The sequence below is a fragment of the Lithobates pipiens genome, unplaced genomic scaffold (assembly GCF_037356315.1).
Source record: "Lithobates pipiens isolate NorthernLeopardFrog02 unplaced genomic scaffold, aLitPip1_a1.2 Scaffold_13, whole genome shotgun sequence".
Classification (NCBI taxonomy): domain Eukaryota; kingdom Metazoa; phylum Chordata; class Amphibia; order Anura; family Ranidae; genus Lithobates; species Lithobates pipiens.
This window is the reverse complement of record NW_027507718.1, coordinates 469440038-469464796: the sequence shown is the minus strand read 5'-3', so window position 1 is coordinate 469464796 and position 24759 is coordinate 469440038. Positions and strand designations below refer to the sequence as shown.

The window sequence follows — 24759 nt, the reverse complement described above, 5'->3', positions numbered from 1 at the left end:
TTTATGGCCTTCAAAACTGTAATAGGTAGTGAGGAGTGAAGTCAAATATTTACGCCCTTAGAAAACCTGAAGGCGGTTCTTGGTTTTCGGGGCCCCGTACGTGGCTAGGCTCCCAAAAAGTCCCACATATGTGGTATCCCCGTACTCAGGAGAAGCAGCAGAATTTATTTTGGGGTGTCATTTCACATATGCCCATAGCATGTGTGAGCAATATATCATTTAGTGACAACTTTGTGTAAAAAAAAAAAAAAAATTATTTTTTGTCATTATTCAATCGCTTGAGGCAAAAAAATAAAATATTCAATGGGCTCAACATGCCACTTATCAATTTCCTTAGGGTGTCTACTTTCCAAAATGGGGTCATTTGGGGGGGTTTTGTACTGCCCTGCCATTTTAGCACCTCAAGAAATTAGATAGGCAGTCGTAAACTAAAAGCTGCGTAAATTCCAGAAAACGTACCTTAGTTTGTAGATGTGACAACTTTTGCGCAAACCAATAAATATACAATTATTGACTTTTTTTTTACCAAAGACATGTGGCTGAATACATTTTGGCCTAAATGTATGACTAAAATTGAGTTTATTGGATTTTTCTAATAACAAAAAGTAGAAAATATCATTTTTTTTCAAAATTTGCGGTCTTTTTACGTTTATATCGCAAAAAATAAAAATCGCAGAGGCAATCAAATACCATCAAAAGAAAGCTCTATTTGTGGGAAAAAAAGGACGCAAATTTTGTTTGGGTACAACATTGCATGACCGCGCAATTACCAGTTAAAGCAGCGCAGTGCCAAATTGTAAAAAGACCTCTGGTCATTTACCAGCAAAATGGTCCGGTCTGAAGGTGGTTAAGTATAATTAACATTTCTAGGTGCAGATCTTCACTTTTTGAGTTGAGGTCCACTTTAACTTGGTATTTAAAACCGGCTAAATTTACAAAGGGGAGACTAATTTTGGTTTCGCATTGTGAAGCATAGCCTTTTAGTGGCACTTGTATGGGCAGGCAGGCTGGTTGTGTTGGTGCAAACACCATTTAAAAATCTTCCAAAAAATGCAATTAGATTTAGACTTCATATGTTTTAGGGCTTTATTCACACAAAGGTAAACCTGGAGTTGAGGTTACATATTTTTGTCAAACATACAATTACTGTCTTTTGATTTTATTGCATTTTAGGCCAGAGGATTTTTAAAGGATGCTGGTAAGATAGCAACCAGCCAATTATTTACAGCTAGTCTGCAATAGTTGTAACATCTGTTTTTATTTCTTTTTTTCTGTCTAAGGTTTCTGTTGCAGCTTGTAGGAATTCTTCTTGAGGACATAGTACACAAGGAGCTAAAGGTGGACCTGACTGAACAGCAGCATACGTTTTACTGCCAGCAGCTAGGAACCCTGCTCATGTGCCTTGTCCACATCTTCAAATCGGGTAACACAGATCATCGTGTAACTGTAATTCCACCTATCATAATGAAAACGATAGCACCTGCTGAATAGATGCTGTAGATTGGGCAGTAACTGATCCATCCATAGATTTCCAGAACTCCAGTGCTACAATGCATCACTTTGCTTTTCTAGTATTTGGGGAAAAAATAAAATTTTCTTTATCATACATCACGGGACACAGAGCAGACTATAATCGTTATTGTGGGTTATGCACCACCTGTAGGTGAAGGGACACTGGCAGATCAAACAGGGAAGTACCTCCGTTTTTTCGCCAGTGTCTGTAAGGTGATGGTTACTGATGTGTTGCATGTGCTGTTGGAGCATACCTGGAGGTCCGAAAACAGTTCTGTGAATCGAAGACTAAAATCGAATCCATTCAAAGAGCAGTTAGCTAAAATGGATGGTACCCAAGCCCCGTTGGATAGTAGAGATGAATCTTCAAGGCTTCCTGGTATTGCAGCCTTTCAGTGCTGGACCCTGCATAATGGAATCCGGTGAATTGTTTGTTCTGACCAAGGTGCTTTCCAGCAGTGTGCTATACATGTCCAGGGGAGTGGACCACCAGATTAAGAGGGAACGAGTCCTTGAAGGTCTTTTATGACAGAGCCCACCATGATAGGTGAAGATGGATTCCTGTTATGATTCAGAGTCCTGTGGCAGGAATGATGGATGAACATTTTCAGTGTTTAAAAAAAAAAATATTCTGTCTGGTCTTTTTTTCTGGTGCCCACTGGGGGCAGTGTGAAGTTTGGTCTGGCTGGCCAGGCTCTATGTGTTTCAGGTGTATTGAGCTGCAGTTCTCTCCTCCAGCCACTAGAGGATATGGCGCCTTTCTGTATAGCCTACTCTTGTGCAGTGGAGGCAGGAAGTTCAAGGGCAGACATTTTTCTTATGATTGAAGTCACGTGGGCTGGAGGATCAGGAGGCTCCTGGGAAACAGCAGGGACATGGAGAGGTCTATGACTGGATGGTGACGTGCGAGTGCTACCTGTGGGGAGCTGCATGACAAGACACGATGCATATGCATTTTTTCTGCATAATCTGGAGGGTTTGTGCAAATTTGCATGTAAGAAGTTGTGCCTCCCAGAGTAGCTTGCATTAATCTGTGGGAACTTGCATTTAGGCCACACTGAAGTGGCATAGAGGCTGCATTTGTTGCATATGTGCTTGGCTAGCCCTCTGAAATAAGTGGCTGAATGTGGATAATTTTGTCATAGTTTGATGAAACAATGCGCTTCTAGAAAGCGGTGTAGGCACAGCATAGTATTGTAGTATTGCATTTTGCATGCATAATTGTAGAACTACATCCCTGTATAAGTGCATATCTGCATGGCTACCTGCATGAACTGCATACTTGCATAAACTCATACTGGCATGAACTGTATACCTGTGTACTTGCATAAGCTGCATATCTGTGTGTGCATACCTGCGTAATTGCATAGCTATGCACCAACCTGACTATGGACCTGCAAGACTGCTTAGTCAGGTATTTTGACAATATAGTTGCTACATTATTTGTTTACAGGCTAAATGGCCCCAGAAGGGAAAGTCAGCCATGGGAGGCAGGTGCACTGCCCTTGGGTCCAGTGGACTTGGGTGGTAATTTTGCGATTTTACATCTCCCGATAGACTATTGGTGTCAGGTGCATCTGAGCCATTGTGTTTGGCAGCAATTCCTGACGCGTTAGAATGTAATTGAGAATTTAGCGGCATCATTAACAACTGTAATGGACTGCAGCCGTATCTCCCTTAACGCGCCTGATCTTGGCTGATCTCGGAGTCGTGGCAGGATCGGGCTTTGTTAGTACTTGGATGGGAGACTGCCTGTAAGCTTTTCTCCAGAGTTGGGGGGGGGGTTGGCACGCGTCTGAAGCTGCTGTGTTTTGGGAGTATCTTGAGCCAGAGGATGCTAGGACAGCCTCTGAGGTGGTTCGAATTGGTGGTTGATTGATTGGAATCTGGAGAAGGGGACATTTTTCCTTCCAGTGATATGGAAGATGGTAACCACTGATGCCAGTCTCTCTGGTTGGGGGGGGGCGGCAGCTACAGTTCAGGGGACTTGGTCTCCACTGCAGTGTCTTTTGTGAAGAATCCAGGAGGTGGTAACACTGATAATAAAGTTACCTGGTCTAACCCAGGAGGGCTTGATACACTAACATAGTGAATCTGGCAGTGAGCGCTCCTTGGACACTTCCGGTCCAGCCAGAACTATGGTCTTGGGTCTTGTTATCTTCGTACTGTTGCGCGCCAGGAAGCCAGCTTCAAGGTGCTTTAATTACAGGACTTGTAAATCTTATATGCCTGGGGTGAAGCCAGAAATTGGCACCTGCAGAAATATGAGAGTGGGAGATTTTTCCATTCTCCAATCAGGTGGAGATATGAAATTGGCCTTTAAAGTGGTTGTAAGCTCTCAAGTTTCACTTTAGCTAATCTACAGTGATAAGGCTGCTGATCGCTGCCTGTGAAATTTCACTTACTGTTAGTCCCTTCAGAATCCGTCCTGAAATCTCTAATGACGTCACCGGCACATGCACAGTCCGTAGATTCGTTAACGGCATGTTCGGTGTGCCATTTCTATATCCTCAGCATGCCGGGTTATTTACTTCCACTGAGAACAGCACAGAAAGGAAGCTTTGTGGTTCTCCTTGTAACTGTTTAAGACATCGCACAGGGGGAGTGAACCAGAGAATCACACAGACGTTCAAACAATCAAGCAAAGCTTGGTTTACACACGCTCATGCATGCGTGAGATTTAGACAGGGAAGGAAAGAAAGGGAGAAAATGACGTCCATGCAAGAGCCAGCAATCGATGGGATTTATTTTTTTCCAGAGGGTTTACTTCCTCTTTTTAAGGGTCATATTTTATCTCTATCCATTCTTTCTTCCAGAGACCTTTTTCTCTCTCCTTGATTCATACTTCATGCAGGCTGTAACAGACTGTCCTGCCTGTCGGGCCACCTTTGTTTCCTTGGAACTTGAACTTTGTCTTGCCTGTCCTTGCAGAAGCCACCTTTTGATCCAATTTGAGAAACTCTGTTAATCCATTGACTCAGAAGGTGGCTTCTTTGGTTACGATCACCTTGGCAAAAAGAGTATCAGAGTTGGCAGCACTTTCATGTAAGGAGCTGTTATTGGTCTTGCATCATAAGGTGATGTTGCGTCTTCATCCATATTTCTTGCCTAGAGTGGTTTCTAGTTTTCACATGAATTGGGACAGTGTCTTGCCTTTCTATTTTCCTATTCCACAGTTGGCATGGGAAAGATTTTCGACATACTCTCGATGTAGTTTTGTATGGTCTGTATTTACTTGAGTTGTCTGCACAGATCAGCAGTCCTGGTTTGTGCTGCCAGAAGAGCCCAAAAAGGACATGCGGCACCCAGGTCCAGTTATTCATTCTGGGCTATGGATTGAAATGGCAAGGTCCCACCCTTTCTGGGGAGAGCACACTCTACCAGGAGTGTGGGGGGCATCTTGGGCTAGCCACCATCAGGCGTCAGTGGCTCAGGTCTGCAAGGCCTCTTTGTGGTCTTTGGTTCATACATTCACTAGGTTTTACCAGGTGGATGTCAGAGCTGCAGAAGATACTGCCTTATGCCGCAGTGTGTTGCAGATTGCCAGAGAAGGACCTGTTCTGCCATTTCTGTGATTGTGTCTCCCTCCCATCAAGTCTATTGCTTTGGGACATCGCTCATAGTAATTATACCCTGCTCTGTGTCCCATGATATACGATAAAGAAAATTCAATTTTTTTCTTCTACATAGTTACCTGTAAAACCCAATTCTTGGAGTACATCACGGGACACAGAGGTCCCTCCCCTCTTTCTGGGAATTCATTGCGTGCTACAAAACTGAGGTGCTTCCTTTATAGGACGGACTTCCTGTTTGATTGATCTGCCAGTCTCTATTCACCTATAGTTGGCACATAACCCACATAATAATGATTATAACCTGCTGTGTCCCATAATGTACTCCAAGAAATTGATTTTACATGTAAGTTTGTAGAAAAAAATCTAATTTAAACCAAATAAATGTATTTTATTTTAGCCACGGGGTAATGCTAGAGAGACTGAGTATCGGAGCGAAAGCCACCCGTTTACTTAAAAAAATAAGTAGCCCTGCAGTGTTAACAGTTAAAAGAAAACATTGCAGTAGGGCTTTAATATTTACGTTTTTTCCTGTTTGAAAGTAGTAGGAATGATTTCAGATAACTGCAAATATAAACCTATATAGCAAGACCTACAAGCACACACAGCTTAAAGATTCAGCGGAGGGGACACGCTCCCTCTCTACTCTCCTGGTTTGAGTGGGTGCAGTCTGAGTTTTCAGTCTGTAGATGCAATCAGACAGTAGTGGGCAAAGTTTGGAATTTCTTAAAAAAGCATTTTAGTCCAAAATAAAAATAAAAAAATGCATGGGGTGCACTATTTATTACCCTTAAAGGAAACCTGTACTAAAGAAGATAAAAGGCTACCATTGCTTACCAGAAAATGCTAGATGTCTCGCTTTAGTATTTTTGGATAGAACAAAGATGCAACAAGTCCTAGAATACTACTACATACTGTTCTGGGTCTGTGACTAAAATTATAGGGGCCATTCAGTCAGAATGATTGTCTGGAAATTGGCATTTTGAGAAGATCAGGTCAGCAATGGCAGCATCCATATTTCTGACAGGTTTCCTTTTTAGAGCTGCAGATTAGCTTCTGACCAGAAGATGGGGCACACGGTATACTAAACAAGTCTACTGTAGATGGCACTTTTATTATAATTTTTAATATAAAAATTGTGTGAGAACTGATTTGGTTATCAATGCTTTTTTAGGGCATTCACTTGGATGGACTTTCTCCAAATATTTTGCTTTCAAACTATGCCTAGGAACGTCCAATCTTGTGCAATGAATTGACAGTCTCCAAACACGTCCAGTTAATGTTATATTGGATCCTGAATATCAAGCTTATTATTTTTACTGTAGATCTGCTGCCGATAGCTGATTACTGCAAAATTACTGCAGATAGCTGGTTTGAATTAAAGTGGTAGTAAACCTTGTGTTTAAAGTTGTACCTACAGGTAAGTCTATAATGTAGGTACAGTTTATATCTCCTAAACATGCACGGTTTAGGAGATATTCACACTGCAGGCATTCACCGGTGCATGTGCTCTGAAAAGGGACAGTATAACCTTGCTGTCCCTTCAGAGCTCCGGCCACGGTCCATGATTCTCGTGGTGCGGCCAATAGGATGGCTGGAGGACACGAACACAGAAGGAAGACAGGTGAAGATAGAAGCACCTGTCGGCAATGACAGCGTGGCGTAAGGCTTCGTTCTAAGGTAAGTATTTCATAAGTATTTCATAATGTGCTGGTATGCAATGCATACTAGCACATTATGACTTTACCTTGTAGGGTTCAAAATAAATTTATAAAAAATTGGTGCGATTTACTACCACTTTATTTTCCTCTGATTGAATACTTCCTAGTATGGTCAATATTGTTAAATTGGATAATATAGTTTATAAACATTTGAGGTATTACAGTTTTACTAAAGGGTCAGTCCAACCAAAACTCATTTCACTTTTTGATTGATACTGCAGACCTAAACCACCTGACCGTTTCTTATGTTTTGTATACTACATTGGTATTGAAAGCGCTCTTGGGTCTGCTCATTTGATGATGCCATTATGAGAGAGTCCCACCCTTCTAGTTTTTATTATAGAGAATGTGGGAGTAGGTGAAGAAGACTACCAGGTAGATGGGAACCAGGCAGGGCATTGTTGGAGGAAGACCTCACTTTTAGACCCCTTTCGCACCGAGACAGTGTTCAGGCGTAATAGGGCTGGAAAAGCGCCTCCAAAACTGCTTCCCATTCGTTTGAGTATGTGCGTTCACACTGAGGCGGTATACTTGCGGGATGGTAGAAAAAGTCCTGCAAGCAGCATCTTTGAGGTGTGTTTGGAGTGCTGTAAATGTCACTGCAAAAATGCCCCTGTCCATTGAAATTAATTTGCAGCCTTTCCAAAGTACCACAAAATGTCTTTGTTGGGGTTGAGGTTCACGTGGCTTTTAAAAAAGCGACCTGCTAGCACCCGAAAACTGCCGCTAAAGCACCGCAAAAATGACCGGCGCTTTAGCAGCACTTCAGTGTGAAAAGGGGTCTTACCAGGCTGACAACAAGCCAGGCAATAGCTCAGCTCTTTGGGCTCTTTTCCACCGTTTTTTTCATGCTGCTGTGTTTGCCACTTGCAGGAACATTCCGAAGAATAACGAATGCAGCTACACGACTTTTCAAGGGGGATGGCGAAAGTGGGAACTACTACACTTTGGAAAGCCTTAGTGAGCATGTGGAATCCATGTTTCCAACCCACCCTTCCCTGGTGCTGCTGTGGTGCCAGTTCCTGCTGCTCATAGACTACACAAACTACAACTGGTGGTCCGAAGTACATCAGACGCTCAAGTAAGTCCGACACTAATTTACCACTTTGTTACATTAAGAAAATACTCTTTTCTAGTGTTCCCTTTTATGGATTTCAGGGTGGTGTTTGCCGTCTTAGGCAGGCCATACATGGTTTGAATTCCAAACAAATTTTCTTTCGAAAATCTTTTCAAAGAATTTTCATTTGAATTTCACACCATTAGTGGGGCACTGCAACGGTCGAGTTTTTTTGTGCAGCTGTTGAATTTGAGTGATTGGACATGTTGGAAATTTTTTGAAAAACAAATGATTTTATAATCAATGATGGGAGAATCGTGTAAGAAATGTAATTGAAAAAGGAAAGCACATGGGTGCAAGAAAAGAAAATTCCCGGAAAGAAAAGAAGATTCCCAGACACAAAAATTATTTTCTGTAGCAACAGGAGGTGAAACTGAAGGCTTGGTTGGTCGAATTTCGAAAATCAATGGTGGCACCATCAGATCACAAAACGCACACAATTTCTGATTTTGAAAAGAAAATGTGTTTGAAATTCAAATATGTATGGCCTGTTTTAGGCTGGGTTCACACTGCTGCGGCAACCGGATGTGATTCGCACCGCACTGCAGTGCAAATCACATCCGATCTCTGTGCGATGCGAGTTCAGCCATACAGATAGTATGGCTGAATTCGCATCGCACCCGCCTCAAACTCGCACAGGACCCTTTTTTTGGTCCTCAGCAGAATCGGATCGCATGGGTGTTCACACCATGAGATCCGATTCCTGTCCGAGTTTGCAGATCGCACTGCGATATGCAAACTGATCTGGGGGTGTCATTAACGTTTCACTGACACTCCCAGCAGTTCGCATAGGGCAGTGTGAACTGCCGCCGGGAGGCATGCGATGTGGGAACCCGCCGCGGATTCGCGGCTTTCCCGCATCGCTGCAATGGTAACCCAGCCTGAAGCAGAGACTTAATGCCCAGAGTGGAGCCAGCTGCTGCCAATCAAGATGTATAACCTACAGCTGATCCATTATCCTGGAGGGCTGTCCCTTATTAGGCCCCTTTCACACGGGCGGATAGAATTCAGCTTTTAGCTGCGGATAGATCAAGTTATCTGCCGCAGCTAAACTCAATGCTTTCCTATGGCCCCATTCTCACAAAGCATTTAGCAACGGTTTCGTCACATGAGGTTTGGTGCTGTTATAAAAAATAAATTGGACTGCGTCCAAGACCGATTTATTGCAGCTATCTGCACCTAACTGCAGGTAATCGCAGTGTACTATTTCACCCGCAGATAGCAGTGGAAATGGCAATAATGTTCCAACGCAGCTGCATGTAAAAGCATGAAAACACAGCTAATTGCAATGTGCAAAAAGTGAATGATGTGCCAGGATTCTCTGAATTTCAAAATAACAAAACATACTTTTAATACTTATAACAGCGGCAGAACAGCCGCCCGTGTGAACAGTGGTCGGCAGTGGGGACACTACCTCTAATTTAGTCTGTTATTTGACAAGCTGTTAAATCTGCTATTCATCTGCACATACTTCTAGGCAGCAGAAGATTCCATCCAGAGTGACAATGCTTCTCCTACGTAGGATTCATTGACAGGCATTAACACCTATTCTTCATGCAAGCTGCGTTTGTTATTGCACCTGTAGCTACGCGCAAACCTATAAAGGTGGATGCAGACCCAGTAGCTCTACATATTTTCGCATGTTAAAATTTGACATGCATGCAGGAGCTGGGTGCTTGAATCTGGGCACTCAAATCTTTGCCCTGGCTCCTACACGCATGTCAAATTTGGACACATGGCCATGTCCATTCAGCTTCTGCATCCGACTCCTATATGCTGCATTGTCAGCATAGCACAAGAAAGAGGGGAGGGGAGATTTACTAGACCTGGAGCACTCAGAATCTGGTGCAGCTGTGCAGCAACCAATTAGCTTCTAACTTCAGCTTGTTCAAGTAAGCGTTGACAATAAAAGCTGATTGGTTTCTATGTGGAGCTGCACCAAATTTTGCAGCAGGAGTGTTTTGCTAAATTTCTGTTCTAGAGTTCTAAACAATTGACAGATGGAAAACAAAACTCAGAATAAGAATGATTTAATAAGATGTAGTTTAATAACCACTGCACAGATATACAGATGGTTCCCAAGTATTATGGGAGAAATGTGTTCTGTTTATCAGCAAAACTCAATTGTCTGATTACCTTCAATATTCAAATACAAGGCAAGCAGTATGTCCCTGAATTCTGGTTCATGAACTGTATCAGCCACCTTCATTGGCTTTTGTTTTGGGGTTTTAAACTAACATCTTCCATCTGAATATAACCTATATTGTCCTATAGGGTTCATGGAATTCTTTCTTCCACCCACACCCCCTGAGTTTTACTAGGAGGAGGTGACGTATATATTTCACCTTCAGCTCCCCCTGTATGACTTCCTAGCCATTCAAATACAATGATTCTGTAGGAGAGCCCTTGTTGCCGGAGTGTCTGTCCTTTATAGTTAGTTAACTGGACTTTGAAAGTGGGATGGTGTACCCAATCTGCTTACTAGGGATTTGTGCATGGGAGGAGTCGCCCTTATAGTCCCAATGTGTTAGAATATAAGTTTGTGTCTATTGCCAAAATGTTTAGTAAATAAGAGTGAATAGAGTGGTGCTAGATCCTCTTAAATTGCTAAGCAATATAGTGAATAATTATATAAAATGTAAAAACGCATCTTATTTCAATTCAATAACGGTGCTATCATAAAAATGTCAATATGCAAAGTAAAGCAATCAAAGAGATAATCACAGTGTGCTTAATCCATTAGAAAGTACTAAAAAAAGAAAGTGTCCAAATGCCCTACCGGGCAGTGCACCCTGTCACCAATGCTGCAAATGCAAAAAAAAAAGTAAAAATAAAAATCCCATCAAAAACTGCGAAGATGGCTTAAAGTGAAGTGAAACAATTCCTCTATTGCAGTGACTTCAAAGCAGTTCTGTGCTCCCATCAATGTGCAGGGTGCCAGCTTGCCTGAATAGCGGACCTATATTCACATACAGGTCATCATACACATTGTTGTTCATTCCAAAAAGCTGATACCGTTCATATACAATCACACAGAATAATAAAAGGTCTATATAGTGTAATCATTTTGAATAAAATGTATTAAAACAAAGTAGTAACTGCATTGTAGGAGCGCTGAGAATTCTGAATGTCCATTTTCAGCTGGAAAGCGGGTCTGCAGCCAGGACAGCATTTGATCAAGGGAGAGATTTGGGGTTGAAGGGGGTGGCTTTACATTTAAAGGATAAGTTCACCTTTTTGGGAAAAAATAATAAATGGTAATTTTTATTATTTTTATTTTTTTGCAGGTAAATAAATTAGAATGTATAATTTTTTGTTGCAGGAGCCTATAAAGCATTGCACCAACAATCAGAAGATCGCTGATTCCATGTAGGTCTCCTGCAGACCTGTCAGTGTATAGGCTTGCTTGTATGAGGAAGCCGATACATGCTGACAGGAACAATGAATGAACTACCACAGCGCTCACAGCACCACGGTAGTACATTGAAAACTGCAAGCCAGAATTCACAGAGAACAGCTAGCGGGTAAAGAAGATCTCAAGGTAGCTGGCACAGCGGAGGTGTGAGGGGCTGGTGCATTCATAACATGTTACAGCCCGAATTTGGGTCTAATGTTATGGAAGGTGAACTTCTCTTTTAACGCAGGGAATGCAGTAAAGTAACAAGACTTTAGAACCACTTTAAAGCATCAGAATGGCTGCAGTTTGGCCATATTGGCCTTTTTAAGTTGGCCCAAAGCCTTTTCACCAGATCATTTGTAGAACTTTCTGTCTTTTTCTCACTTTGTGACCACATATGGTTGCTTGTCTCAAGAACATTAGAAGAATTGGTGCATGGTGTAATGAGGATGTTTTACCATTTAACTCAACCCTCATTAGCAGAGGAGGTGGAAGACCAGTACATTGAATTGTGCGCGCAAATCTAATATGACATGCGTCATAAATACGATGTTTACTCCTACACAGTTAACACCCAAAGTACAAGTTGTACCACCAATTTAGATGTAATTACTTGGTCCCATATAATTAATTGGGAAGCCCTAACAAGTTATTATTTGCTGCTATGGTTACCACCTTTCCCCTAATGTGCAGCCGGTTATTCATTGTCAGGAGACACTTTATATAATTCGGCAGTTTCTTCAGTTAGTCTTGTGGATGTGCAGATGATCCTCTTGGAACAATGTTCAGAATATTTTTGTTTCTTGGTTCATTTTTGAGGAGGGAGGAATCACTTTAGCCTCTTTTGAATGTTTGGGATAAGGTACACGTGAAAGAACCCTGCTGATTTACCAAATAGATGTATTTTATGTCACCCCTTTTAAAGACGTTTTAAAGTGAACCTCTTCTCTGCCACTTTAAAGCTGAACCTGGACACTCCTCCTTTGCACATTGCCACTTGCAAGTAGCATCATCATTAATAATGACATCTTTTATTCTGTAAATAACTGTGCAGTACATCTCTTCAACACATGAACAATTCCCCATGATTTGTCTCTCAAAATATTTTAGGCATAGACAAATACTTGTTGATCCTGCCCTTGACTCTGGCTTTCCTAATTTCCAGAATATAAAAAAAAAAGATGTTCTGTATTCCAGCAGGGGAGAACATGGGCAGGGCTGACGGCATGGAACATGGGCAGGGCTGACGGCACTGTTTAGGATTTTTAGTACAGTAGAGGCAGTCTTGTCAGATCACATCAGAAAGTTAGGAGCACTTTGGATTTCTGGTATGATCAGCCGGTACACTAAATATAATCCGAATAAAAACGATATGGTCCTATGTCAAATAAGTCCCTTTTGACACTTTACTGTTGCGTGATTTTGCCACGACTTTGACGTAATGCCTGTGTAATGTTGAGGTCTATGGACCTGAAGACACATCAAAGTCAGACCAAAGTAGTGCAGTGACATTGGAATTCATGGGGTACGACTTGTATTGCGACGTTGCAGTCCCAAGTCGCACAGCTTATGCCCAACAGTAGCACTAACTATGCAGTAATATGAACGGGTGTGCACCTACCTGCATACCAGGAACCACTGGGCTAAAAACTTCCGTTTTATTCAACCCAATTCAGATTACAGAAGTAGTGCCATATAGTGTACTGTACATGCCAAACTGAGTGAGAAACTGCATAACCCAAGGATACAACTGGAGGTGTCGCACCTGTTGGCTCATATAACTGGTCTCATAGTGTCCACATCTAAAGGAGCAGTGAAACTGGACAATAGAGGACAAGCCTGTCCCCTTCAAGCTTTATAAGGGCTTTGGGTCTGTACTGTAAAGTGGGGCGCACACACTATAAGAAAAGTGGGCGAACGATTGCCTAATTTTTCTAATTTCATTGCAAATCAGGACCGATGAATGAAAATGTATACGAAAATGGCAGTCTTTTTTTTTTTTCGGAAAAAAACAGTACGCCTTAAACAAAAATCGTTCCTTCTGTTCCTGTACGAGAAAAATTTTGGCGTTTTGTCCCTTGACAGCTGTCGAAAGTTAGTACACTCTATACGAAAATCGTACAAAAATTCTTTGGATGGAATTTTTTTCCTGATTTTCTTATAGTGTGTACGAGCCTTAAGACACTGCGGATGCAAAAAGGCTTAATTTATCTCCCTGAAGCCCAGCTTACCAACAGTGCCAGCCTCTGCCCATCCATGCACTATTTGCTTACATAATGTAGACCAGATTCAAAGCCCACTTACCTTGACGGGCAAATAACCATGGGTAAGAAAAGTGAAAACTTATCAAAAAGTAAAGTAATTTAAAATGCCCATTCCCAAGAAGGACCTAACATGTTTCACTCTAAAAAGTGCAATAAAAGTATGAAAAATGTGTCCCCAGTTGCCAAAAGAACAATGGCCCCAGCAGATATTTTTCTGGGATGAAACATGGCGAAAAGTGCATGTGTTTTATATTTTGTCCAAAAATACACTTAAACTTTATGCATATTGATCATCCCCTCTGTTTGCTGGTTGCATGTAGGAAGATTGCATCACTGAGTGCTTGTAGAACTGCCCCTTCGGGGTTTGCTTGATAAAGCATGTTCTCTTATGCAGCCATTACCCTGTGAACTCTCCAGCCCCTCTGACACTCTAGGTTCAGACATGTGGTGTATACCTGGACACACAGACACAAAGCAAATAGTTTCAAGTCTCTCTGTCTTTACTTATTTGAGATGAGAGGCTTAAATGAGAATTATTCTGCCAAATCTTTGTATTCAGCTAAGATTAGTTTGAAATAACACTTGTAGCAATAACAATTAACAGTGACACATGAATGACAACAATATACACAATCACTATGGAATATTGTATGAACGCTATCAATAGATCTAAGGAGATGTGCCTACTTTAAAGGAGAACCCCAGGTCGACCTATAATACCATTATCCTAATGAGAGTATACTATATTGACCAGTAAAGTGTCTAATTTTAAGAGTACTAACAACACTGTCCTAAAAGCAAGGCCTTGCACTGTCCAGCAATGTTGGAGCTTATAGAACAAAGATTCCTGGCAGCAGCAAAGTTATGATGAACAATGCAAGATAGCAAATCCCAGTTGACAGCAATACTATTTGTAATCCAAGCGAATGTCACATGTGCACTGTGCTGAAAGTGTAGTACTTATCAAATGACCGGTCAGATACTCTTCTGTGCTCAGCTTTGGTGTTCTGCTGCCATACAAAGAAAATATTACAGCCTAGAGTACAGTAACACAGCTGCTTTCATTAAAGTGTCTCCACTGTGCTAATTAATAGAAAAGTCTGCATGCTTTGCGTTATAAAACTGCCTTTTCAATACTACTTTTATATTGCCTTATTAAATCAGCTGCCATTTAACAGTTGACAAAAAAGTGCAGACATTAAAGCCTGTGTATTTAATCACTGTGTACAGGAGGAACAGCCTGTCTAGTACCAAACTGCTGCTAAGTCCCCAGATGTCAACTGACAGTGAGCCTGAGCCGGAGTCCAAACTTGGCATGTGTAACCGGGAAATAGTGCGGAGAGGGGCCCTCATCCTGTTCTGTGACTATGTGGTAAGTACAAGAAATGGTCTCCTTGGAAGAAAAATTAAAAAACTAACAGGACCTTTTTTAATTTAACTTGTATAATGCATTTTAATTGTGTCAGGCCTATTTACTTTGCCTATAATCCTACTGAAACTTGCTAGATGCTTGTCCATGCTCCTTTAAAAAAAGGGGGGCCTCTCATTGCTCTCATGAGTGGTACAGCAATGTGCAAAAAAAAAGTTTAAAATTATTTTTACTTGTTTCATTGCAAACAGCTTTTCCATGTAATGTCATATTTTCCTGGACTACATGTGTGGTGTTGGGCAAAAACGATGCTTCCCGTTTAATATGTAATTGGACAGATTTCTAGTGTCAGTGGTTTGGCAGAGATAATTGCAGATGGCACAGTCAGAGCACATTGAAAGAATTGGATTATCCATTAGGCAGGAATCTAGAACCCATTCAGTGTCTAGAAGGGCCATCTTGCATAGTTAGATTGAAAAAAGACACAAGTCCATCTAGTTTAACCACTTGCCGACCGCCGCACGACGATATACGTCGAGAGAATGGCACGGGCAGGCATATGGGCGTATATATACATCCCTGCCTTCCCGCGGGTGGGGGGCCCGATCGGGCACCCCCCCCCCCCCCCCCGGTGCCAGCGGCGGTCGGTATCCGTACAGGAGCGATCCGGGATGAGGGGGCGGCCATTCGTTCATGGCCACCCCCTCGCGATCGCTCCTGACGAATGGAAGTGAGGCGTGACATCACTTCCTCTCCTGTAATGTAAACACAGGCAGAGGAAGTGATGTAATCTCTCCTCCGTGTCGGTATTTTTCGTTCCGGCACCGAGGAGAGAGGATCGGTGAGTTGCACCAACAGGACACTACACAGTAGAACATGCCAGGCACACTCACACCCCCCCCTTCACCCCCCGATCACCCCCCCCAATTACCCCTGCCCCCCCAGTCACAGTGACACCAATTGCATTTTTTTTTTTTTTTTGCATTGGTGTCATTTGTGACTGTAATAACTGTTAGGGTTAGCCCCCTTTAGTTCTAAGGTACCCCCCTAACCCCCCCCAATAAAGGTTTAACCCCGTGATCACCCCCCGTCGCCAGTGTCACTAAGGCTGGGTTCACATTGCAGCGGTTTATGAGAACGGATGTGATTCGCACCGCACTGCAGTGCAAATCACATCCGATCTCTGTGCGATTCGAGTTCAGCCATACAGATAGTATGGCTGAATTCGCGTCGCACCCGCCGCAAACTCGCACGGGACCCTTTTTTTGGTCCGCAGCAGAATCGGATCGCATGGGTGTTCACACCATGCGATCCGAGTTTGCAGATCGCACTGATCTGGGGGTGTCATTAACATTTCACTGACACTCCCAGCAGTTCGCATAGGGCAGTGTGAACTGCCGCCGGGAGGCATGCGATGCGGGAACCCGCCGCGGATTCGTGGCGTTCCCGCATCGCTCCAGTGTGAACCCAGCCTAATAAGCGATCGTTTTTCTGATCGCTGTATTAGTGTCACAGGTGACGCTAGTTAGGCAGGTAGGTATTTAGGTTCGCCGCAGCTTTTTATAGCGCCAGGGACCCCCATATACTACCGCATAAAGCCCCCTGATTGCCCCCTAGTTAACCCTTCACCAGTGATCACCATATAACTGTTACAGGTGACGCTGGTTGGTTAGTTATTTTTTTATAGTTTCAGGGCACCCGCCATTTATTACCTAATAAAGGTTTAACCCCCTGATCACCCGGCGGGTGATATAAGTTTGAGGGTCAGATAAGGTCTGCGTCGCCCCAGGCAGCGTCAGGTTAGTGCCAGTACCGCTAACACCCACGCACAAAGCATACACCTCCCTTAGTAATATAGTATCTGATCAGATCTATATTAGCGTCGCCAGCAGTTTAGGTTTCCCAAAACGCATTGTTAGCGGGATCAGCCCAGATACCTGCTAGCACCTGCGTTTAGCCCCTCCGCCAAGCCCAGACCAGCCCACCCAAGTGCAGTATCGATCGATCACTGTCACTTACAAAACACAACACGCATAACTGCAGCGTTCGCAGAGTCAGGCCTGATCCCTGCGATCGCTAACAGTTTTTCTTGTAGCGTTTTGATACAGTCGCTGACAGCCTAGGTGCTTTTTTACCTGTGAGTCTCACTAGTGTACCCCTAAATTTAGGGGTGTCTACTTTCCAAAATGGGGTCATTTGGGGGGGGTTTGTGCCATCTTGGCATTTTATGGCCTGCAAAACTGTAATAGGTAGTGAGGAGTGAAGTCAAATATTTACGCCCTTAGAAAACCTGAAGGCGGTTCTTGGCTTTCGGGGCCCCGTACGCAGCTAGGCTCCCAAAAAATCCCACACATGTGGTATCCCCGTACTCAGGAGAAGCAGCATAATTTATTTTGGGGTGTCATTTCACATATGCCCATGGCATGTGTGAGCAATATATCATTTAGTGACAACTTTGTGAAAAAAAAAAAAAAAAAATTAAAGTTTGTAATTTTCCCGCAACTTGTGGCAAAATATAAAATATTCCATGGACTCAACATGCCTCTCAGCAAATAGCTTGGGGTATCTACTTTCTAAAATGGGGTCATTTGTGGGGGTTTTGTGCCATCTTGGCATTTTATGGCCTTCAAAACTGTAATAGGTAGTGAGAAGTGAAATCAAAAATTTACGCCCTTAGAAATCCTGAAGGCGGTGCTTGGTTTTCGGGGCCCCGTACGTGGCTAGGCTCCCAAAAAGTCCCACATATGTGGTATCCCCGTACTCAGGAGAAGAAGCAGAATTTATTTTGGGGTGTCATTTCACATATGCCCATAGCATGTGTGAGCAATATATCATTTAGTGACAACTTTGTGTAAAAAATTTTTTTTGTCATTATTCAATCGCTTGAGGCAAAAAAATAAAATATTCAATGGGCTCAACATGCCTCTTATCAATTTCCTTAGGGGGTCTACTTTCCAAAATGGGGTCATTTGGGGGGGGGGGGGGTTTGTACTGCCCTGCCATTTTAGCACCCCAAGAAATGAGATAGGCAGTCGTAAACTAAAAGCTGCGTAAATTCCAGAAAACGTACCTTAGTTTGTAGATGTGACAACTTTTGCGCAAACCAATAAATATACAGTTATTGACTTTTTTTTACCAAAGACATGTGGCTGAATACATTTTGGCCTAAATGTATGAATAAAATTGAGTTTATTGGATTTTTCTAATAACAAAAAGTAGAAAATATCATTTTTTTTCAAAATTTGCGGTCTTTTTACGTTTATATCGCAAAAAATAAAAATCGCAGAGGCAATCAAATACCATCAAAAGAAAGCTCTATTTGTGGGAAGAAAAGGACGCAAATTTTGTTTGGGTACAACATTGCATGACCGCGCAATTACCAGTTAAAGCAGCGCAGTGCCAAATTGTAAAAAGACCTCTGGTCATTGACCAGCAAAATGGTCCGGTCTGAAAGTGGTTAAGCAATAAAAAAAAAAAAAAAATTGTACAATCCTATACCCACAGTTGGTCCAGAGGCAGGCAAAAAAAACCCCCGGCAAAGCATGGTCCAATATGCTTCAGCAGGGGAAAAAAAATACTTCCTGGTCCATCAATAGGCAATGGGATATTCCCTGGATCAATTTCCCCTATAAATGTTAGTACCCAGTTATGTTATGTTATGTGCATTTAGGAAAGAACCTAGGCCTTTTTTAACCACTTCAACCCCGGAAGGATTTACCCACTTCCCGACCAAGCCATTTTTTGTGATACGTCACTGCGTCACTTTAACTGACAATTGCGCGGTCATGTGACACTGTACCTAAACAAAATTGATTATCCTTTTTTTTTCCCCCCCACAAATAGAGCTTTCTTTTTGTGGTATTTGATCACCTCTGGTTTTTATTTTTTGTGCTATAAACAAAAAAGGGCAACAATTTTGAAAAAGCACAATTTTTTTAAAACTTTTTTTCTATAATAACCAGAAAAAAATAAAATACATTTCTTCCTCAGTTTAGGCCAATATGTATTCTTCTACATATTCCCCAAATACCAATTTGCATATTTTTATTGGTTTTTCGCAAGAGTTATCACAGCTACAAAATAGGGTATAAATTTTATGGCAATTTTTTTTTTTTTTTTTTTTTTACAAGAAATGGCGGTGATCTGCAAATTTTAGCAGGATTGCGAGGGACAGACCAGACCCTTTTTTTTTTTTTTTTTTTTTTGTGACCAGGACATTTATACAGCGATCAGTGCTATAAAAATGCCCTGATTACTGTATAAAACTGGCAGGAAAGAGGTTAAAACCAGGGGCGATCAAAGGGTTAAATGTTCCCTTGGGAGGTGCTTTCTAACTGGGGGGGAGTGTATTGACAGAGAGTAGAGGGAGATTGCTGTTCCTAATCAATAGGAACAGACAATCTCACTCTACTCCCCTGACAGAATGGGGATCTGCTTTGTTTACACTGGCAGATCCCCGTTCTGCCTCTCTATGGAGCGATCGCAGATGGCCGACCGATGGAGTTCGCCGGCCCCGCTGATTGGCTCCCCCGCTAGCGAATGGGCACCAGCTTGCTTACAGATTGCAGTGTATGCACCCGACGTACAATGGCGATGATTCTCGCAGGAGAGCCAACCTGCCACAATACAACTGCAGCGGGTGGTCGGGAACCAGTTAAAGCAATCTACTGAGCTGGCCAGAACCACCTCTTGAGAGAGTCTATTCCATATTTTCACAGCTCTTACTGTGCAGAAACCTTTCTGTATTTGGAAATGAAATCTCTTTTCCTCTAGACGTAAAGAGTTCCCCCTTGTCCTCTCCAAATAACTTAAAGTGAATAACTCAACACCAAGTTCACTATTTGGAACCCGTATGTATTTATACATGTAAAACTTTTTCTCCTGCATTAAAAGCAAATTTGGTCAAAGCTTTGCATGTGACTGTCACCTAATTGTACTTAGAGGCAGTAGGTGTCTGGGGGGGGGGGGGGGGGGAGGCAAAATGCTAATTTTGGAGGCTTAATTTATTGCATTTCTTTAAATGTCAGTCAAAGACCCAAACCCGCTATCTTCCCTTAGGCCCTTTTCTGCCTGAGTCTGCCCTTACTGGGTAGGCTTCTCGCATTAACAGCCTGGGATAGATACATAGCTAAGCTGGGTTGCTTTTAAAGATGCAGTTTAAAGGGAGAATTGTATGCAAGATTAAAATGTTTTAGAGGCAAAGATCAAAATCTCAGCTTATCACCTGTTAGAAAGCAGTGTAGCAATGGTCAGACATCCAAGGTCACCTCTGAACCTCATCACTCCGGCTAAAGTGTAAAGCTAATAAAAAGCAAGCAAAACTAAATTATAGGGTAAACACAATTCTTCCATGCTTATCTGTAATAATATAAGACTGAATTTTCCAATTCGATAAACCTGGCCATGATTACTTTTCAAATAGTCCTGTGTAAAGAAAATCTACGCATGATTTAATGTTACACAAGCTCCATTTTGATGGAACAGTGGATATAAATCTCAAGGAATAAGGTAAGCAACAGAATGGGCATGGATAGGGGTATCAGTCTTAGTTTTTTATTTTATATTGAATTTTATGAGATGTAAATCAAATTGTAAAAATTTTTTTCTTTTGTGCTATTTATTGAATGTGCCTAAAAATGGAGCTTGTGTATGTTGGTGTGACGGAACTGTCTCACGCCGCCTAAATGCTTCCGTCTGTATACCGCTTCCTCCAGTTTGAACATAGATATCTGATATAGCCACATTTTGCAACCAAGAACTAGACAGGGCTACCTAAGCTGCAAAACTGGAACGTTTATTGAACAAACTCGCACAGAATATATACCGCACATCCCCCTCCTGATTATATTACCCTAACAATACAAACTGTACACAGGAATAGACTTACCATAGCTAAACACCATCATATACTAGAAACGTTGATTAAATGACTAGCCACCTGGACACTCTGAGGTCTTATTCCAGGTCAGACTTGCCGGCATCGAGCTTACAAAGTACAATACACCTTATTACAAGTATAAACTCATCACCACAATAGTTTGCTAGCAGACAATTATTATTATTATTATTATTATTCAGGATTTATATAGCGCCAACAGTTTGCGCAGTGCTTTACAATATGAGGGCAGACAGTACACTTACAATACAAATCAATACAGTAGGGATCAGAGGGCCCTGCTCGTTAGAGCTTACAATCTAGAATTAATTGGGACAGTTAACAATGGGTGAAAGACGGATGGCTTGTGCTGATGAAATCACCATTTGCTTTAAGTCTGTGTGAAGCAGGCACTATTGGTAATGAGGCAGCTAGGCCCTATACAGGGAACCCGGGCCTAGAGTCTTGGGTAGACATGGACTTGAATCCAAAGTAACATTACTCTAAGGGTCCCCCAGGCATAAAGATTAGTGTTTCCTTTATAAGCCAGGGCCCATAGTCAGTAAGCCAGAGGCTAGCCTGCAGTCCCCTCCAAAATCCCCAGTCCCAGGTGAATCTGTCCGTTGTTGCATACATGGGGCTGCTCATTCATGATGTCCATAACTATTAACATTGAATCCAATTTAACTCTTCTTTTATGTAATCTACTGTTGTTGACGTTTTCAGCTTTCTCCCTTTTTTTTATTTATTTTTTATTTATTTTTTATTTTTATTTTTTTTGTAGTGTCAGAACTTGCATGATTCAGAACATCTTACCTGGCTGATTGTCAATCACGTTCAGGATCTCATCAACCTGTCCCATGAACCTCCAGTGCAGGATTTCATTAGTGCAATACACAGAAACTCTGCTGCCAGTGGTCTCTTCATCCAAGCTATACAGTCCCGCTGTGAGAACCTAGCAACGGTAAGCTTGCCCCCTTATGCTTTCCTTTTTGGAGTTTTCTGTGAAAAATTATTTGTACTGTAAAACTACGTAAACATACGGTGCAAAAAAAGTACAGATTTAATTGCTTTGTAAGTGGAGTGTTTAAAAGAGAAGTATGTCAAAAGCTTCCTTGAACTTTCTTCTCTTTTGGATCCCAGGAGCCCTCTTACATTTGCTCTCCTGGGACCTGCTGCCGGCTGACTTCTCAGAGCCGCTTTAGACTCTGGAAGGATCCCGAGCATTTTGTCAGGATCCACCCAGATACTTGACTGACAGTTGGCTCTTGCTTATGGTGCACGGCTGAGGGCTATAGACAGCTGCGTCCTCCCTCACTCCAGCCCAGGGCTGCAGTGAGAGCTGGAGGGGCAGAGTGGTAGAGTGACAGTTACCCTCTTAAAGGAAGCAGGGATAAAAAAGAATCTACTGCCAGAATCAACACATGATACAATGATGTTAAAGGGGTGCTATAGCGGCTTTGATTTTGCCTGTAGCTCCAAACCACTTGGCAGCAGAAATTAGCTGTATTGGTTAATAATCAGCAATCTCTTCTTCATGCAGGGAAGATATGATACCCTAAAGGAGGAGAGTAGGACTAGCCATATTCTGATTCCCTCAACACTTACTGATATCTTTCTTGTGTATTAGAGACCCTTTTCTTATATATTACCAGTGGTACCCTTTTCTCCACTTGCTGCACTGGGTTTATTATGTGACCACTGAATGCAGCTGAAAGAACACAGAAATGTAAAGCCTTGTGTGTATAAAACCTTTAGAGCCAGAGTTCGATGGGCTTTTGGTGACTTCAGAACTGCATTTCTCTCTGCACAAGTCTCAGAGAATGAAGTAGCATCTGAAGCAGGTACTTCAGTTAATTCCGAATGATCTCAAAAGCATCTCAAACTGATAATCTAGAGCATGCTTCCTTTGCCCATCGAAGCCCGCTGACATAGGCTCTTACTTAGTCTGCCTGTCACAGCTGGCACATTAGTGCTGGCAGTGGGTACCTCCCAGCTGTACAGCCATTGCTCTGCCTTTTCTCGTTTGCTTATGTAGAATATTTGCTTGTTTCTTTCAATAGAATGATACATTGGTAAGACAAATTTTGAAAGCATATTTACAAAGTTCTTCTTCACCCACCAGCCAACTTCTCTGAAGAAGACATTGCAGTGCTTGGAAGGAATTCATCTGAGTCAGTCTGGTGCAGTGTTGATGTTGTATATAGACAAGCTGTTGTGTACCCCATTCCGTGTGCTGGCTCGCATGGTGGATACACTAGCCTGTCGCCGGGTAGAAATGCTTTTGGCGGCGCCGTCTCAGGTACAGAAATTTAATTCCAAAAGAAATAAAGCTATTTCATGTCTTCACATTTATTTGTGTGGTGTCCATATGGTGTATTTACAAATATTTTGTATCCTTACAGAATAGCATTTCTCAGGTACCTTTGGAAGAGTTGGACAGGATACAGGAATATCTGCAGAGCAGTAGTTTAGCACAAAGGTAAAAGTGAAACACGCGATCAGCATATTGCTATTAAACTTCCTGATTACCACAGAAATAAAGATTTGTTTAATTTAACAATTAAGAGCATCACTACAGCTTAAAATCATTTTTGAATCCTCAGGGGACCTAGGGCACAAGGAACCTGGTCCCGTTCTGATCCGTGCTGTAGGTGTACAGTAACTGAACATTATTTTGTTTATGCTGGTTGTAGCTTCACCCCAGGCTGAAGTCAAAATTGTGAGTGTTCTGTGGGGTTACAGCTAGCACTGATACCATCACCACCTCTCTATGTGCTGCATGTTCCCCGTTTAGAGTAATGTGCCTATGAATTGCTCTGGGTTACCTGATCAAAGCAGTGGAGACTGCAGTTCAATGTATCTAAATGTAAAATATTGCACCTAGATAAAAAGAATCCCCATGAGAGAGTACAACATTGGGGGAACAGTGTTAGCCAGCACTACAGAGGAAAAAAATTTGGGGGTACTTATTTCAGATGATTGCAAAATGAGCAAATGGTGTGACCAGGCACTGGAAAAAGCAAATAGAATTCTTAAATGCATCACTAGAGGGATCACCAGCAGGAGGAAGGAGGTCCTGATTCCTTTATATAGATCTTTAGTGAGACCTCATTTAGAATATTGTGTCCAGTTCTGGAGACCTTCTTTTTTATTGATAAGATAGCACCAGTCCAGAGATGTGTAACAAAATGGTGAAAGGTCTGAGGGATGAAACATATCGAGAGCGACTTCAGGAACTTAATATGTACAGTCAGGAGGAAAGAAAGGAAATAAGTTTCAGGAAGTAATTTTTTTCAATCTTAAACCTAAATCAAGAACATGGGGACATGACCTCAAACCAACCGGAGGAAAGTGGTTTAAAACTAATCTTAGAAAGTATTATTTTACTGAACGGGTAGTTGATTCTTGGAATAATCTACCAGCAGAGGTAGTGAGACGGTAAACAGTAAATGGCTTGAAACATGCTTGGGATAAACAAAGATCTATAGTCAGACAGAGTTAAAGCGGGAGTAAACCCAGTTTCAAAAAACACTTACATTCCCGGCATGCCGGAAATGCTAACTTTCACATTGGTTGTGCTCTCAACCAAACTTTCAAACCATCCAATGTCTGGTTTCATAACTGATCACATGTGCGGCATTATGGCAGTTGAAGAATCATTAGAGGCCAAGATGGCAGCTTCCTTGACTGAAAACGATAGAAGGGTTTACTTCCACTTTAAAGCAGAGGTCCACCCATCCCTAATAAAATTAAAAGCCAGCAGCTACATATACTCCAGCTGCTGACTTTTAATAATAGGGCACTTGCCTATCCTGGAGTCCAGCGATGTCTGCACCGCAGCTGATGTTTCCATCAGCTGTCGGGTGCATGCCGTCTCTATTGCGAGTAAGGATACCCGGCAGTGTAGCCTTACAGCTTCATGCCAGGAA

The 24759-nt window shown here is 42.1% G+C and overlaps 1 protein-coding gene across 2 annotated transcripts in view; it reads left to right on the top strand.

Moving 5' to 3' along the window:
* The window catches only part of HTT (huntingtin), a 275564-nt gene that overhangs the window by 170024 nt on the left and 80781 nt on the right, over positions 1–24759 (top strand). For both annotated transcript variants that reach the window (XM_077477874.1, XM_077477875.1), the window contains 6 exons: positions 1281–1423; positions 7679–7886; positions 14814–14955; positions 21612–21791; positions 22953–23129; positions 23233–23309. In XM_077477874.1, coding sequence (XP_077334000.1) covers positions 1281–1423; positions 7679–7886; positions 14814–14955; positions 21612–21791; positions 22953–23129; positions 23233–23309 — 927 coding nt within the window. The remainder of the gene's footprint in view (positions 1–1280; positions 1424–7678; positions 7887–14813; positions 14956–21611; positions 21792–22952; positions 23130–23232; positions 23310–24759) is intronic.